This window comes from Diceros bicornis, chromosome 28, assembly GCF_020826845.1.
Source record: "Diceros bicornis minor isolate mBicDic1 chromosome 28, mDicBic1.mat.cur, whole genome shotgun sequence".
NCBI lineage: Eukaryota > Metazoa > Chordata > Mammalia > Perissodactyla > Rhinocerotidae > Diceros > Diceros bicornis.
The window spans coordinates 35,344,785-35,363,545 of NC_080767.1; the positions used below are offsets into that span (position 1 = coordinate 35,344,785).

Genomic DNA, 18,761 nt, shown 5'->3' on the forward strand with positions numbered 1-18,761 from the left:
TCATATAAATCCCCAGTAAAATGTAGACTTGGAGACTTAAATATGAAAGCATTGTCATGGATACCTGATGTCATTTAAATTCTTTTTATTTGGGGGAAATTAGTATAAATAAACAGCTAAAAAAAAAAAAACCCCAGACAGAGGGAATGATTTTCTGTGTCAAATCTTGCTGATAGGTCCTCAAAATTAAGAACTAAGAATTGACCAGTGGGTTCAGCATCAGATGGGTCATTGGTGGCCTTTGAAAAGAGCTGTTTCTTGGAATAGTGAGAATGCAAGTCTCACTGGACTGGCTTCAAGAGATGATGAAAGGAGGGAAATAGGAAACGAGGAATATAGTCAACCCTGCAGGGGTGGAAGGGATGTGAGCTGAAAAATTGTTTATTTGGTTTGGGTTTGGGGTTTTTTGCTTTTGTTTTATCAAGATGCTTATACAGTCATGCATCACTTAACAATGGGGATGCATTCTGAGAAATGTGTCGTTAGGTGAACATCATAGAGTGTATTATACAGACCTAGATGGTACAGCCTACTACACACCCAGGCTCTATGGTACTCATCTCATGGGACCACCATCGTACATGTGGTCCCTCGCTGACCGAAACGTCGTTACGCAGTGTATGACCGTATCTGATGGGCATGATCCAGTAAAGAGAACAGATTTCAGTAGGGGGAGGGAGTGTTTTACTTGACAAATAGAAAATTCATGGAGGATGTAATATCTGCCTTCCCACATTTGAAAGGGTGTCATATGAAAAAGAAATTAGGCCCACTCTGTGTAAGGCCCCCGGCTAGACCTCCAATCACAGTGGTGTGAGGGATAATAACACAGATTGGACTCGATGCATGAAAGTACGTTCCAGCGTCCGTGCACCCCAAGCTAGCATGGCTTACCTCAAGATGCAGTGAAATCTTTATTATTGGAGGTGTTAAAGCATCTGTAGGTTAGACTAGTATTTCTCAACTCTTTTGTGTTTTCAGCACACTTTTGGATACAACAGTTTTTGGTGGCACACTTGAAAAGACTCCAAACAGTGTTCAGCAGGGCAGTGATGGTGACAGCACAGTCCTTACTCCAGGCTAGCAGTGACCTTAGAAGCATCTGCCATTAGTGTGCTGTTCCTTTGGTTGCACCTCTTCGCTGTTTGAGCAGAAATGCTTAGTGCTGTGAGCAAGCTCTCTTTTATACTCAAAAGGCAAAATTTCCTACGTATTCCCATAAAGTACGGTCTCTTTTTATTGCCCACTGGAGGTCATACCATTGCACCCACCGGAAGAAAACTGCCTTACTCTACACTTTGCACGGGGTCGCATGAACTGTTAAGCTCAAAATCCAGGCTGACAGACGTCACTGTAAAAGGCCTATCAGTCAGTAATCTATTGCAGACAACAGAATCCACTCTACTTAGTATAAGCAGAATGAGATTTAATAGTGATACAGGGAATTAGGTGCTTGTAAAGTTGTTGGCAGGGCTGGAGAGCAAACTCTAGTCTGAGCTCCCAGGAATAGCTCTTAGTTCCAGAACCCCTGGGCTCTGCCGTGACCAGGAAAGCTGCCACTTCATAACAAGAAGCTGATCCACAGATCCACAGCTAACTGCAGAACCATACTACCAACTCGGCTTTGATCCCCAAAGCTGCCACCACTACCTCAGAGAGCTACAGAATCAAGAAGCTGCCGACTCCAGAACCGCGACAGCTCTGTCCTGATCCACAAAAGACAGTGCTGCCCAGTGTCCTCTCTCTTAATCTGCCTGGCTCCGTTCCAAATCAGAGTCCCTCGTGAGTGCGTCTGATTTGCGGAACCTAAATCATGTCCAGAAGTCTAGACTGGAAAGTACGTTAGGACGGTTACATTTTAGCTTTCCAACTTTTGCACGCTGGAATGGGATGGAAATGGGTCTTGAGTAAGTCCTTCCACAGTCTCTGCCACAAACAGCATCTTTCTTCAATCATGGCAAAAAATAAATTGGACACGTTGATCACCAGTTGGTAGCAAACCAGTGAAGGTTCCTGTGCATGGGTGTGCTGCCACATACCTGACACACTGATCTTGGAGCTACTTTAGTGGGTGAGCAGGTAAAAAGGGGAAATCCAGCCTCAGATGGGTGCTTGAAGGGGACTTTCCAACCATGAGTGTCAGTGATTCCATAGTTTTAGCCCAGATGGCAGTTAGCACATAAATGCCTGTCTTGCATTTTATGACCAGAAAGAAAAGTGTCTTTAGAAGAGCTGCCAGCTATTAAGTATTTTCTCATGTCAGGGCCCATATATCAGGCCTGGGTTGAGGTTTTGCAGATGGATTGTCTCTGCTCCCTGCGCTTGTCACAGTCCCCACAAAGCAGCTGCCTGTCAGAGGTTGGCAAAGAAATTGAGCAGGTTCCACGGCAGTCCGACTGAAGCCACCAGCGACCTTATTCAAGAAAGGCCAACACAGCCTGACAAAGTCTCCCTATTCCAAATGAATATTTCCCTCATATTTTGGCATTCACTTAGTCACTTATTCATTCAACAAATATTTATTGAGCACTTCTATGTGCTAGGCACTGGGGTACACTGTGAACAGGCAGACGGGGTTCCTGCTCTCATAGAACATTTTAGTGGAAGGAGGCCGAGAATGTACGAGTAAACAAATGCATAATTAGGATGACTTTGATTGTGGTGCGTGCTACAGGATAGGGAGTGACTGTGTGGGAGGGGGCAGTTTAGATTAGTTTAGATTTGGGGACAGAGGGAGTGTATCTTCCGGCTGTGCCCAGCTCTGCAGGGGGCCACTGCTCCCTTGGCTCCTGAGCCAGCTCAGACGCCAAAAGCTGATGTTGGTTTGAAGATAGGGAAGAATGATTTGTGCTTGGTTTAAGGTTGTTTTCAGCCAACAATCAGAGCAAGGAGTAATGTACAAGATCAAGAACAGACGGGAGTGGGTGTGGCTCCCAGAAGTTTCCATGTTCCTCAGTGATCAGTGCAGCCTGCACTCAGGGTGATATCGGCCAGGTTGAAGGAGCCAGCACTGAGACCTGTTGCCTTTTATGCCATTGTGCTGCATGCAGGGGTTACCTACTGGCATCTGAGACAGCACTTGTGCCATGGTTGTGTTCTCCCATGGTCTGTTTCTGGCTGCGTCACTGGCCTCAGCAGACCCGGCCATGGCCACTGCGGCTGCTGGTGCCATCGGGAGCTCCTAGATGCGTTCTCAGTGACTGCTGTTGCTTCCTCGTGGCCATCAGCAGAGGCCTGTGAAGTAGGCCACATTGCTCTTTACTCCCATCCCTTTAGACTCACAGTGTTAACACCCAAGGCACACTGAGGGCTTGGGAGTCACAACATAAGAGGAGGGAATTGAGAACTGTGTGCTTCTGAGGGCCGTCCTGAGTCCAGTAAAAACCCACACTCATACTAAAGCACCCCGCACAGGAGACTCGCTCTCGGACACCCTCATTCCTCTCCTGCAGGCCCACTCGCCTCCTGGAAAGCACCTCCACGCTCTGAATCAGCCTCTTCCTGCCATATTCTGGGAGTTTTATCCTTGAGCCTTGTGAAGTCTGTCTATTGTATTATTTGATCTTTCATTTCGAGAGAGTCCTTGTTCTCCCATTTTCTTGAGAAAACAAAGCGTTATATTTTTCATCAGATCCTTGTTAAAAATCTTCTGGACTAGACTCTTCAACTGCCTTTTGCATAGGTTTTTCATAGGTCCTGTGCTAGTGTGTTCCGCATGTTCATCTTTGAATAGAAGCAGTTCTGTCTGGGGCCGCATTGACCTATTATATGGGTGGATCCGCCTTGACTCCCTTCCCTGTTTATCTGAGCAGTGGTGAATCTTCTCTGTCAGAGCTTGCACTGGAGGGCTGGCCTTGATGCTTCTTGGGGAGTGGGAAGGGTACAGAGGCAGTGGGAACATGTCATCTGTTTTTACTGTCTCCCCATGCTTGCCCTCCCGTTTGCAGAGTCCCCTCTGCCTGTGTATATGTGACCCCATGGCAGGACTTCCCTTGAATTTTCAGCTCCCCTCTGCCTTCAGGGCAAACAGGCCCTCCAAAGAGGGCCTGGGTTGGTGTGATTTCCCATGACTCATGGGCCTTCTTTTGGTGGGTTCATGTGTACTTTTGGTTACTATCTTTCAAGAAGTTCAAATGGCTCCTAAGATATACTTTTCCTTCTCTCCTTCAGCCTTTCCTCAGGTTAGGCCACCCCTTACTAGAAACCTGGGGCAGTAAAAAAAAAAAAAAGAAGAAGAAACTGCTTCTGCCCAGTCCTGCCCAGGCTTCCAGTCCTCCTCCCTCCAAACTGGGCATTGTCAGGCCTCTAGAATGTTCTTGCTCCTTCCCTCACATTACATGAGATGGGTAGAACTCAATGTTCTCTTTCAATTTGTTCACCTTTCATTGTATACAGCAGACCTTCAGAGTTACAGCATGGAGTCTGGCCATTCTCTTGTTTCATTAAGTTTTCTTCTGTACATTGGGCTATTTTTACTTATTTCCATGGGTTCCAAGGAGTTATGCAAATGAGCACTTACTCTGCCATCTTTCCAAGAAGTTCTTCAACTGCTAACTATTTTAAATGGTGAGACAAAGATAAAATATGTCAGAAGATTAAGAGGGACGTACATCTTTTAAATTAGAAAGTTAAGACTAGAAAAGATAACAGAAATGAGTAAAAGGATTAAAATTAACAGTGATGAGCCAGAACTGAACAGTGAGAAAATGAAGCTAAAGAATTAGATGAAAGTATTAAAAAAAGAACTCAGAAACTCTAAGGGTAAAATTATGGCAAAAAGATAAAATTAAATGGTGGGAAAGGTTGAAAAGAACTAGCATTTAAACGTTTTTAACAAAATCTTAAAGATTAAAGGGCTAGAAAATAACGTGCTAAGACAACTAAATAATCTTAGTTTTTAAAGATTAAAATAAACTAAAAGAATGTAAGCAACATACAAGGTTCTCTCATTCTGTAATATCCATATTAAGGATGTCCCTGTATTTACTGATGTAGAAAGATGTCCAAGACTATGTTTAGGTAGAAAGCAAGTCTCAGGACGTTGTATAGTCTGCGTGCAAATGTCACATTAAGGTTTGCAGACACAGAGAGAAAGGAGTGGCAGGCACTGCACCAAACTGTTACCTGGAAGAGGAGAGGGAGCGAAGGTGGGAATGGCGTGGACACCCTCAGATCCCCTCACCATTTCTGGGTTCCTCCCCCCTCCCTTCTTCAGCACTTGGCTGCAACACCCACTCTGGCAACGACTCCTCTTAGGTGGGCTGCCCTGCTTTGCCCCCAGGTGCAGAGAGCTCCAAGTACCTGGGAGTTCACGTCCCCCACCCCCACCCCGGGGCCCTCAGCTCCTTGTCTCAAGTGGGACAACTCTGAGCATAATCTACCTCCAGTGGCACTATCCAAAATATAAAGCAAGCGACATATGTGATTGTACACTTTCTAGTAGCCACATTAAACTAAACTTTAATGTATTTTATCGTCAACATGTAATCAACATAAAAATAATTAATGAGATGTTCTGCATTCTTTTTTAGTGGTACTAAGTCCTCGAAGTCCGGTGTGTATTTACACTGACACATCTCCCTTTGCCCACATTTCAGTTGCTCAGTCGTCACATACGGCGAGCTGCCACCACATTGCACAGCCTGGCTTCACTCAGGTTGAAGCTGTCCTTTCCCAGGACTTTGCCTGAAAATGAAACCTCACTTCCCTGTCCTGCTTTCTCTACTCTCGTACTGATTTCTTTTAGGAGAACGTTTTTTTTTTTTTACTTGCACGATTAAGAAAGGAGCACTGTCTTAATAAATCTTTTGTAGACGAGTATTATTTTCATCATTTAAAAAACATCTCAGGGGTTCCGAAGGAAATATGTTTCTCATCCAGAAGCCCTGCTTTGTTGTTTACTTGTTTGTTTATTGCTAAGGCAGCCAGAAACCCTAGTGACACCGGGTTCCACTGAGTGAAGAACAGCTGATAACATACTGGAACCTCGGCTCCCTGTCATGTGCCGTATGTGGAAGGTTGAGCCTTTCATGTCTGTCTGGTTGCTGCCCAGATAAGTGGCCTGAAGCCAGCCTTGGGTAAGATTACCTGGAAGTCTGGGCCAGGTATGCAGCATGCGGCTTCTCAGGCCCAGGAAAGGTGACGAGGGGAGCGGGGTCATCACTTATATAGGCGAATGCCAGGAGGACCTGGCAAGAGTGACCTTGTTTTTTTTTTTAACATGCCTGCAGCCTGACTGGTCCTGCTGCAGCAGCTTGGGAGAGGGCCGTGTCTGTCTGGTTCCAGACCCCAGCCTGGATGGAGTCGCTTCTCTCGGCGTCCACCCCTGCAGCGGGATGGCGGTTAACGATACTGCCCCGAAGCGCCAGGCCTTTTGTCTTTTGCCTTGTCACACTCTTTATTAAGAAGACATTACAAAGAGTCCCTTTTGACCAAAAGATTATCTAAGATTGCTTTTTATTTTTCCATTTCCAAGTCATTGGGTTTTGTTTGCTCATTTGTCTGTCATTTGAGGTAGAGGTGAGTGAAGAATACGGCTAATTGGCTCAGAAAATAATTCCGATCAGAAGGAGCAGGGATGCCTAACAGAGCAGCTCCTTCATCCCAGAGCCACCATTCCCACCTTCCTCATTGTGTCATCAGAGAAAGGAGCAGGCAGGTTTAGGAGTGCATTTCTCAACTTATTCTCATGAACAATCCATGTATTAATTCAGCAAGCGTTTACTGCTTATTTACTCTATGCCATTACAGACTCTGGAAATGTGGGTTTGGTCCTTTCTGTCTACAATAGGCCCTTTCTATGGCTTTTCTTAGATATTTTAATTGGACATTAGGAGATAAACCAAGCCCTCCTGGACTAACACAGTGAGGGCCATGAGGTCCCACCACTAGTTATTTTCTACCAGCACTCTAGACATAGCTTGTCCTTACTGAATGAATGTTGCCTTTTTCTGAATAAGCTTGTGATGGTTTAAATGCTCACTGCCCTCCCTCTGCCTTAGATCCCACTGACTTGACAGTGTGGGTGTCTTCACTCACTGCTGAGGGATGTGACGGGATTTGGACAGTTCCAGGGGCACGACGCCTTCCTCTCCTGGAGCATGCACGGGCAACACTTCGTGCAGTAAGGGCGTGGTGCAGCCTCGCAGGGGCCCTTGGGTCTCGGGAGTGCCTTGGCTTCGCCCTCCTAACTTACTAACGGGGCTGGCCTCTGGGCAGAGTGCCGGAATAGGCCAGTGATTGGCCTGCCGTCCTTCTTCTCTGTTCTCAGTGCCTTTCCCAACTCCTTCTGCCTCAGTACAGCACTTCAGCCTCCAGGCCCACTGATGGATCCGCTGACGAAGGGGTCTTGTGGGAGTCAGATGGCACAGACCCTTCTGTGGAAAGCAAAGTCATCTCTCTCCTTTGGCATCCAGCCCCTTCAGACGTGGCCAACACAAGACCCTGAAGTAGAGTCCCAGGTCAACCTGTAAGTAAGTAAAAGCAGCACCCTGTTTGGGCTTGTGCTTACTCTAACTTGGAATCCCTAATGCTCAGGAAGAAAATTACCTTTGGGGGGAGAATAGGGAGGGAGAAGGGAGTGGATATTTGGTTGGGAGATTTCATTTCTGTTGTTAATAAAGTCTTATTCATGTATTTATTTATTTACTTAGCAGTATTCACTGAGCACCTACTCTGGCCAGGCCCTGTGGCAGGCATGGTAAGCAAAGTAGATTCAGGTCCTGTCTTCAGAGAATCTACAGCTCATGGGACAGATAGCCATGAATCAAATAATCACACAAATAAATACTAACAAATTGTGATAAATGCTCTGAAATGTGTTGCCTTGATTCAATAAACATTTACAGAATGCCTTCTATGTGCCAGGAACATACCTGGGATAGAAGAGAATAAGACATCTACTTACCCTTTAATATCAGATAGTATCTAGAAGAGAAAAAAACCCAATATTATTCCGAAGAAGTGATAATAATAACTATACTATAACTAATATATTAATAGATTCTAAGTCCCATAGGGTAGTAACTATGTTTTCCAGTTTATCCTGAATCCCCAGGGCTTTGTTATGGTGTACAATATTTGTTGAATTAATGAATAAGTAAATGAATGAAGAAGATACTACAAGACAAGAGTGCTTAGCTCTCCAGAGGCAACTAGGTGCAACAATATGATTGACTTCAAAACAAACGAGATGCTTCATCAATTCAATGCAACAAATATTTATCGATGCTTACTGTACCTAGTGCTTTTGTGAAGCTAATTCCTAGCCAAGGGCATGGACCAGAATCACCTGTGGGGCTTAAGAAACAACTTATGCCTGAGGCCCATCCCAGAGATTCTGATTCAGTGGCTCTGGAGTGGGTGCAAGAGGGCTCTTCAGGGAGCTTGCACTCGAAGAACACAGCCTTTCCAGGCAGGCAGACAAGTAACCAGATAACTCCAGTGCCGCTGGAAAAAAGCATGTATAAAGTGCTATGGGAGTAAGTAATCTGCCGGGACAGGGAGGAAAAGGGTAACAGTTGAGTTTAGGCAGGAGAAGGGGAAGAAGGCCACTTTAAATAGAGGAAACTGCAGAGCAAAGGCTTGGATCCATGAAAGTATGTTCCAGCAATCTGGATAGGTGTTAAACGATGGTTCTCAACCCTGGCTGCACATGAGAATCACCCCAGGAGCTTTAAAAACATATGGAAGCCTGCACCATCCCCCCAAGGTTCTGAAGTCTAGGGTGGGACCCACATACCAGTAGTTTATAAAGCTCCCCAGGTGATTCTCATGTGCAGCCAGGGTTGAGAAACACTGCTTTTAACAACGTAACCACACCATAAATAAATACAAAATAGTTATAAAGCACCTTACATGCCTAGCTAAGGGGTAGGAACTTTATATCTGAGGCAATGGGGAGCCACTGGTAGCTTTCATGATCTTAAGAGAGAACGCAGTTTAAAACATACAAGGTTCACGTAGATAAATTCATGATTGCTCGTTCTGTAGTGGCTTCTTCAGGGAAACTAGGGGAAGCCTGGAGTCACCGTTGGCTTTTCGGAGCTACCACCATACCTTCCATAAATAGTCCTAAGGGGCCATTTATGAGAATATGAGAAGTGAATGTCTCCTTGATCTGAAACTGAAATCTAAAATTTCAGTGAATACCGAATTATCTGAGCGAGATGCTCCTGTTTCTTGGAGGCCGCTGGTAACCAGCCAGGGGCGCTCCAAGGGAGGACAGGGAAGCCAGGACTTCATCTCCAATGGTGGGGTGGGAAGAAGGACCGCTCCTCCTTCCTCCGGAGCGTCAGGCCGAAGTTCCAGACCTCACAGTGGTCCGGCTCAGCGCCGCCTCTTTTCTAGACTACAAGCCCTACAGTGCACCGCGCGGATGACGCGATCAAAGGGGCGGGCAGGACTGCGGTTCAGCCTATGAGACGCAGGGAAGCAGCCCGAGGTGGTGCCTTCCGAGTCTTATTGGTGAAAAATTCTGTCAAGAGTAGGACCCGGCCCTGGTGATTGGCGGCCGCGGGGCTTAGCTATGCTCTGTGAGAATGTGGCGGGCGGGGTCGCACCAAGGGCTGCACCCCAGACTGGGGGGCGTCAGGGGCCGGACTTGGAACTGAGTCTGCCGGGAGCAAGACGTTAGGTTCTGTAGAAAACGGGCAAGAAAGATGCGTCTTAAGAACCGCTGCCATTCCGTGGGCCGCTCATTCATTAACTCATCCATTCAACAAATGTTTATTGATTACCAGGCACTTGCGCAAATATCCTAAATTCATTTCTCATTTAGTCTTCACAAAAAACCCCATGAGGTAGCTACTGTTGGCTCCATTTTACAGATAAGGAAGCTGAGGTCCAGAAGGGTTAAGAGACTTGTCCAGGACACACAGCTTGTAAGTGATGGAGTAGGCATTTGAACCTAGGTCTGTCTAGCCCCAGTGCCCATCTCCTAACCTCGGTGTGCTCGGGCGTGCAGTCAGGAGCGAAGTGTTGATGGGATGTCCGGGGCCACAGGGCGGATTGGTACCCTCGAGTGAAGAATATAACAGTACCCTACTGGACACCAATAAAGTTGACCAAGCACAGCGCTGGGCCTTGTACTAGCTACCATGGTAATACAAAGATCTATTCGCTGCCAGAAAAGGCTTCTGATATCTACTAACCAATTTACTGAGCACCTGAGTGCTGTGCTGGGCCTTGTGTAGGCACTGGGGGTGCAAAGAAAGCATCTCCTTACAGATTAAGTGGGGGCTTATGAAAGTGCTGTCACCTAGGGCAGTCCAAGAAGATTTCTCAGTGGAGGGAATACTTGAAGGATGAGAACTTACCAGGCAGAGGTGGGGGGCGGGGGGGAGGCCTTCCCAGACTGAGGGGACCATATGTGCAAAGACGAGCATTAAAGTACTCTGGGTGTTAAGGGAACTGTGAACGGTCTGGTTCAGCTGGTGCTCCTTGGGGAGTGGTGGGCAGTGAGCTTGGGATGGTAGACAGAGCCAAGTCGTTGGGGAGTGGGAGGCCTTAACTATCCTGCTAAGAAGTTTGGTCTTGACTCTCTACATGGGGGCACAGCGTGATCAGATTGCTTATTGGGCAATAGATTGCAGTAGGATAAGACTGATGGCAGGGAGACCTATTAGAGTGGCCAAGTAGGAGATATTAAGTATTCTGATGAGTGGCAGGAATTGAGTTAAGAAATATTTAAGAGGAAGATTGGAGTGGACCTGGTGAATGTATGGGTGGTGGGGTGAGGAAGTGACCTTCAGAGTTTGACTCTTGCAACTGAGTGGTTGGTCTTGCCGTTAATAAGAGGGCTCTGAGATGAGACAGCACGAAATCCAAGATAGAATAATACGAAGATCATTAGATAAATGCCATCAGGGCTGAAGAGCAGTACAATTACATCTTTGGGGGCAGGAGGTACTTAGGAATGTCTTCTTAGAGAGAGTAGTGTGAAATGGACCTTGAAAAAGGAGTAGGACCTTTCTTCCTTCTTTTCTTTTTCTTGAGTAGATTTTAGTAGGCAGAGATGGGGGAGGAGGGTATTCTAGATGGCCATACCCTGGTATGCCTCTTGTGTGGTGAAGTAGTAGGAAATCTGGAAAGTCAAATTGGGGGACGTATTGTGAAATATGTTGTACTTAATCCCTGGGACGTGAGGAGGCTCTGAATGGTTTTTGAGACAAGCGAGTGATGGTTTGAGCTCTGATTTTAAAAAGTTAATTTCACAGCTGTGTACAGTGAGGAGGCCAGGAAACCAATGAAGAAATGGACTAGGGAGGGGCTTGTTGGTTGTAAGTGGCAGAAACCCAACTCAAATAGTTTAGGCCAAAAAGGAGAATGTGTAGGTTCATGTAACCGAGCTAAGGAAAGGGACAGATCTGGCTTCAGGGATGGCTAGATCCAAGTACTCAAATGCTGTCAAGTCAGTCCATTTTTCTCTTACTCCCACAACCTCCCATCTCTTAGCCCTGCTTCTATCTGCCTGTTGGCCTCATGGTCTGCTACTATCCATGAGTTTCCACCATGTAGCAGGCAGTGTGATCTCAGGCAGCAGGGGGTATATTCTTACAGCTGTGCAACTTGAGAGGAAAAATCTTCCCCATCAGTTAGAAGAACCCTGGGGATGGACTCTAGTTGCCCAGTCTGGGTCACATATCCATCCCTGGTTCTGTGGGGCAGTGTCTGTTACCAGGGGCAGAAGGATAGTTCCTGCTTGTCCTGGTGAGCAGAGCAGCCTTGGAGAAGAAAAGGAGTGGTCAGGAGGTAGGAGAACAGAATTCTAATGGGTCATGGAAGCCAGTGGAGGAGTTTGAAGAAGAAGAGGAGTGCTCTATGACTGATGACAAAGTAACTTAGGAGGTTTTTTCAAAAATATAGATCATGGAACCTATTTAATTAGAATCTCTAGTGGTGGGAGCCAGGGATCTGGCTTAAGGAGTTGAATTTAACAGAAAGTTTGAAGGTCAAAAATAAAATCTGACAATTGAATTTGATGATTGGAAGCCATGGAGCACCTTTGAGATGCAATTTCAGTTGGGAAGGGAGGACAGAAGGCAGATGGCCAGTCTCTCTGTGTTCTTCACTGCTCCTAATTCTTCTTCTTCTTTTTTTTTTTTTTGTGAGAAAGATTGGCCCTGAGCTAACATCTGTTGCCAAGCTTCCTCTTTTTGCTAAGGAAGATTGGCTCTGAGCTAACATCTGTGCCCATCTTCCTCTGTTTTGTATGTGGGATACTGCCACAGCCCGACTGGATGAGCAGTGTGTCGGTCCGTGCCCGGGATTCGAACCTGCGAACTCCTGGGCCACTGAAGCAGAGCATGCAAACTTAACTATGCCACTGCACTGGCCTCTACTTCTCCTAATTCCTAACTTTGTTTCAGGGGTATTACAAACCCTGACTGAGGTAAAATTTCTTCATGGAGATATTTTAGCTCAATACATTAGGAAAAAACAAAGGAAAGCTATTAGAAAGATGGTTATTCAGAGCCATTCTGCCTTAAAAGGATGTCAGCCAGGAGGGAAAGGAAGAAAGTTTGAAAAGTTTTTAATCCCCTCTGAATAATCTGCTAATTCTTTTTCATTATGAATCCTTGCTGTGATTAATTATAATATACATAGTACCAAAAAGTTGGATTTCTTAAAAAGTATAATTCAGACTTAATTTCTCTCACTAGGCTGAATTAGCAGTGGTTTACTTTTTGATCTTTTGAGGAAAATTGCCATGTATTTGGAAGACTTTGTCATCAAGGCATTATACAAATATTAGGCAATTTTGTATTTAGACATTTTTAATTTAATTTAATTTTTAGCTTCCAAAAGCCTCAAAAGACTTAGTTTGCTTCTGAGTGAAGGGCCACTTTATTTGAAAACACAGTGCTGGAAAGCAAGTTTTTGGTTCACTGTTAGGGGAAATTCTATCCCCCTGTGCTTGTGTTTCCATGAAGAAACTTCTGCTCCACTCCACGGAGGAAAGAGGTTGGACAATTTGTCTGCTTCCTCCTTTCCTCTCTTGCTTTTGGGATCTGGTCGTTCACAGAACTTGTGTATTCTCTCTTCTGCTGTTTCCATCAGGAAAAACACACCTGCATCTTCTAGAGACAGTTGTGGAGGCCCATCTGCTCTGTCTCCTCTGTTGGAGCCAGAGAATCATGACAGCAGTTCCCCTCGGAACCATCCAGGCACATGTCTGCCTCTCTCCAGGCCAGAATCTCCCACAAGTGGGCTGTTCCAAGGTCTAAACTTGGGGGGAAGTAGCAGGAAGCCCATTTGGCTGGAAGCCCATTGGGAACCATGTTTACCCGTGAAACTCTGACAGTGACGAAATTGATATTTTGATTTCCATTTGCCTGACTCTTGTCACTAATTCTCAACCAATTCCAAATGCAGAGAAGGGAGTGGTTTGCTTTATTGATAAACTCCCAAAGCTCCAACAATTGTGAGGCAGGCGAGGATTTGTGTGGGTCTGGTTAGGAGGGGTTTAGTTTGGTTTTGCTTGTTTTTATCCTCTTGTTCTTCCCTGTCCAGGAGAGTATCTGGCACGTAGAACATGCTCACTAAATATTGTTGGGTGTAAGTTAGGGGTAATCGAGCAGAGATGCCAGCTAGGAGGCTTCTGCAACAATGAAGGTGTGAGCTAAAGCAGAGAAGGGAGAAATAGAAAGGAGAGAAGGGGCGAGGGACTGGAAGACCTTGTGGAATTCTACACACGTCCTCAGGAGCAAAGTGGCGTAGACAAGGCTCTGCATTGCAGTTTATTAGCACTGGCAAAAGATTGAAAACCATTTACCTAGGGAATTGGTTCAATAAAATATGGTACATCTACTCAGTGGAATACTGTGTGGCCATAACAAAGAATCCAGGAGCTGTTTTGGTACTGATTTGGAAAGATCGCCAAGATATATTAAATAACAAAAATAAAATAATGATAATAATGAAAAAATAACAAAAACAAGGAGTAGAATTGTGTATAGTATGCTACCATTTGTGTAAAAGAAAAACAGAAAAGGGAATATGCATTTCTCTTTCTTTGTAAATGCATGTCACACCTCTGGGAGATACGCAATCAACAGTCGAGATTGCCAGTGGGGAGAGGAAATGAGGGGCTGAGGGGACAGGAGAGGGGAGACTTTCCCCTGGACAGCCTTTTAGACTCAGTGAGTTGTGAACCAAGTGAGTGTGTTACCCCTTCAAAGAATGAAATACAAATTCACAGATACAAACATACACCTTTCAAACGCAGCGCTGTGCAGGGAGAAGGAACAGGGCCTGGCGACTGATTAGATGTTGGATGAGAGAAGACGTGGGAGACGACCTGGAGCTTTGTACCCTGAGTGACTAGGGAACAGATGGCAGTTCTGCTAACGTGAATTCAGGGGTGGCAGTGAGTGGGCTGGGGCATGTGACGTTTCGGGGGCTGCCAGAGTGTCCATGGAACTACGTCCGGCAGTGGGAAGTCTGAGTCTGCAGTTGGAGAGAAAGATCCACGTTGGAGATTTGGTTTGGGGAGTTGTTAGCGTGGAGGTACCATCGGAAGGCGCAGGAGCAGTGCGGTCCCCAGGGAGGGAGGTGGCCTGGATGGAGGGAGAGGCAGGTGGATCTCCCCATTCAAGGATGACGTGGAGTTAAAGATTGTGTTGCTGCTCCCTCCGTGTGATCTAAGAACCCGGAGGACTGTGGTCTCACCCTGCCAGGACATCCTGGCCCCTTTCTGGAAACAGAAGCTGCATGTGCCCTACCTACTGTCGAGCTCAGCATCCTCTAGAGGAATAACCGCTAAAAGCAATCATTTTTCCTCGAGGAGGTTATGCCTTTACTAAGAATGTATTCCTTTGACTATTGGAGTTTTCTGTTCTTTTGAATTTTATAGTCCTCAAGGGCCGGCAACCCATTTCTGGTGCTCACCTCATCTCAAAGTACAGTACAGAACACTGTAAGGACATGCTATAAATAGTGACTAGATAGTATTACTCTCTTTAATCAGTGCTTTTAAGAAGCAAAAGGAAATAGTTTAGGCTGCCGTGCCCTAAATTCACCTTAGCGAGTACTCATTTTTAGAAATCCCGTTTTGGTCTTAGAAGTAGGCTGGTTGTTCTCTTGTCATCTCCTGTGGTAATAAATGTTCCTGATTAAAATGCTTTGCCTCCTATATTTCTGTAAGTTTGGTTTATCTATTGTTTTGCTTTCTTTAAAGAACGTCTCCCCCCTCCCTCACCACTCTCCCTCACCTCACCCTTGGTTTCTTTTTTTCTTTTTTGTGAGGAAGATCAGCCCTGAGCTAACATCCATGCTAATCCTCCTCTTTTTGCTGAGGAAGACCTGCCCTGAGCTAACATCTATTGCCAGTCCTCCTCCTTTTTCCCCCAAAGCCCCAGTAGATAGTTGTATGTCATAGTTGCACATCCTTCTAGTTGCTGTATGTGGGACGCGGCCTCAGCATGGCCGGACAAGCTGTGTGTCAGTGAGCACCCGGGATCCGAACCCGGGCCTCCAGTAGTGGAGCGCGCGCACCCAACCGCTAAGCCACGAGGCCGGCACACCCTTGGTTTCTTAGTCTCATTTTCTTAGCCTGTCTCAGAGTCAGAGTAGCTTAGTGAAGTAAACATTGCAGAAAATCTTTCAAAAATATGGTTTGACCTTAAAAGCACAAAATAAGCTGCTCTTCTTCCACCACATGGTCTGAATGTGCCTGGAGGAAAACTGAGCACAGATAAGCATGGAGTGAATCTAAATTGGTCCAGAAAATTAGAATACAAGACAGAGATCCTTATAAAAGTAGGCTAGGCCTTCTCCCTCTCTAGATTATCTGAAGGTAAAATTCATGTCAGTTCCACAAGTATTTATTTTCATGTGTGAGACTAAGAATTTTTCACCTATTGGTATTGGCTGTGGAGGGAATCAGAATTTGCCATGCCAAAATATGCCACTTTAGCATAAGGATTATTTTGAGCTGAAGGCAATTGAGAAAAAGCAGACACAGGAAGAATTCTCCACCCTCCTGCTTATCTGCCTAAAAGCAGGTCATAAAGGTCCCTTTTGTAAAGGTGTCCCCTCCCTTCTCCTGTACCAAGAAGAGGAGAACAACCCTTATCACCAGAGACAGAGAAGGCCCAAGATGAGTCTGCATAAACAAAGTTTACTAAATAACCCTTTTCTACCATTAGTTTCCCTCATATATTTATCTTCCTATGATTCACCACCCCTAGAAGCCCAAAATCCCTTTTCTTTTGTCTGTTCGCTTCTCCACAATTTTTCTCCCTTTGTTAAAATGGTATATAAGGCCCTGAGTCTAACCACATCTTTGGGTTTTCTTTTCTTTGGAGCCCCCATACATGTAAAATTAAAAATAAAATTTGTATGCCTTTTCTCTTGTTAATCTGTCTTTTGCCAGTTTAATTTGCAAGTCTCAGTTACAGAACATAAGAGTGTAGAGGAAAGGTTTTTCTTCCCCAACAGCTATGTTCCCAAAGTAAGAAAATTTTAGATTACAGCAAATTCTAGCTTGTCCCTAGCTTTCCAGAAAGAGACTTTTTCTTCTTTGCATTGTTATTCAAGCATAGCATGTATCTTCCCCCCTAATAAGAAGTGTGGATGCACAGCCTCTATTTATTCGAATATTTATTGTGCTCTAACTAGACACCATGCTAAGTACTTCATATGCATTTTCTCATTAAATCCAACTGCCCTGTGATGATGGTACCATAGTTATCCGTATTTGTTGAATTAATTCACTAATCAAGCCCAGTTTTACAGTTGTAGGAACTGAGGCCCATGAAGGGGCTGTTTCTTCCCTAACGGCAGGTGGTGTGTTAATGGTGGTTACACAGGGGTAAGTAAATATCAGGCAACGCTTATGCACATATAATTTCTCTACGCATATAGATATTAATTTATGTAAGTTGAGCTTCAGAGTTTTATATTTTCTCTATATGACTTTTTTGTTAGAATTTTTTTGTTGAGCTATAATTTACATGCAATAAAATGTAAGACTCGGGCCAGCCCCGTGGCTTAGCAGTTGGGTGCGCACACTCTGCTACTGGCGGCCCAGGTTCGGATCCCGGGCGTGCACCGACGCACTGCTTCCCTGGCCATGCTGAGGCCGCATCCCACATACAGCAACTAGAAGGATGTACAACTATGACATACAACTATCTACTGGGGCTTTGGGGAGAAAAAGGGAAAAAAAGGAGGAGGATTGGCAATAGCTGTTAGCTCAGGGCTGGTCTTCCTCAGCAAAAAGAGGAAGATTGGCATGGGTGTTAGCTCAGGGCTGATCTTCTTCACAAAAAAAAAAAAATTGTAAGACTCTTAAGTATACGGTTGGATGAGTTTGGCACTTGCAGCTGATCTACGTTTTTTTTTTTTTAGACATTTTTTTTTAATTTTTTTTAATTTATTTTTCCCCCAAAGCCCCAGTAGATAGTTGTATGTCATAGTTGCACATCCTTCTAGTTACTGTATGTGGGGCGCGGCCTCAGCATGGCCGGAGAAGCAGTGCGTTGGTGCACACCCGGGATCCGAACCCGGGCCACCAGTAGCGGAGCGTGCGCACTTAACCGCTAAGTCATGGGGCCGGCCCTGATCTACTTTTTAATGTTACAGTGTCAGTCAGTTACACTTAATTGTTTTACCTGTTTATTGAAAGACACTGATCACTAGACACAGGAAACGTAAGCTTCATCCTATGGCTGGTGAATGATGTCAGAATTTGTTCTTTGTGATGGCTCTCATAGCATCTTCTTTGTGCATATTACTGGCATTGTATTAATCTCTGAAGTGAATTTTTTGAGATTCATTTATAGTATTTTTATGGCAACATTTATAGTATTTTTATGTCTGATTCAAAAACAAATTTCACAAATATGCTGTATAATGCAGCTCACTTCCAGCAATAGCCAACAGTGGAATTGTGAGCACGAGGGGTGTCTCTCCAGGCTGAGCCCTGCCCCTTCTCTAGGTTCCTACGAAGTAGAGAACGCTCCCCTGTTAATCCAAGACCCCTGTAAAGAAGGAAAACCCTAGGGGACATGGTGGCTCTCCTCAGATATTTGAAGGGCTTTCCTGTGGAAGTGATCTTAAGTTGTTTTAAATGGCACCAAAGGGCTGGCTGGCTTTCATTCATTCATTCATTCATTCATTCATTCATCGTTCAACAAAACCCCACTAAGAGCTACCTCTGTGCCAGGTATTATGTTAGGTGCTAAGGATGTTGCACTGAAGAAAACCAACAGGGACCTACCATTGTGAAGCTTATGTTCTAGTGGGAGAGGCACATGTTAACCCAATACCCTTTTTGTAATTTCTAGTCTGGGGGTTGGGGGTGGGCCAGGAAGAAGAAGGAGTTTGGAGAGAACATTCCAGGTCTTAAGATGAGAAGAAGCTCCGCAAGCTGAAGGAAAAGGGAAAAAGGCCGTGTGACTAGAGTCCTGAGGAGGGAGAGAGTGGGCCAGACCAATTAGGGGGCCGGGGGTGTGTAAGTGATGGGAAAGAAGTGAAGAAAAAATGAAAGGGTGAAGATGTAGGGCGAGCTGGTGGAAATTAAAGTGTGATGGATTTCAACTCAATACAGAAAAAAACTGTTTAACAGGAAGAATGGAGGGCTTTGGGGCATACTGTGTTTCCTATCACTAATAGTGTGTGAGTAGAGACTGGGTAGCTCTTTTTCAAGTTTCTGGTAGAGAATACACAGTCGCAGAGAACAGGATAGACGCCAGATGGTCTTTAAGTCTCTGGACCTGGAAGTCTCTGGACGTCTCTTCCACCCTAAGATCCTATGA

General features: G+C 45.2%; 1 protein-coding gene across 1 annotated transcript in view; it reads left to right on the plus strand.

Moving 5' to 3' along the window:
* The window catches only part of GARNL3 (GTPase activating Rap/RanGAP domain like 3), a 152,626-nt gene that overhangs the window by 8,300 nt on the left and 125,565 nt on the right, over window positions 1–18,761 (plus strand). Inside the window, exon 2 of the mRNA XM_058524085.1 lies at window positions 7,271–7,468. Within this exon, the coding sequence (XP_058380068.1) occupies window positions 7,271–7,468 (198 nt within the window). The remainder of the gene's footprint in view (window positions 1–7,270; window positions 7,469–18,761) is intronic.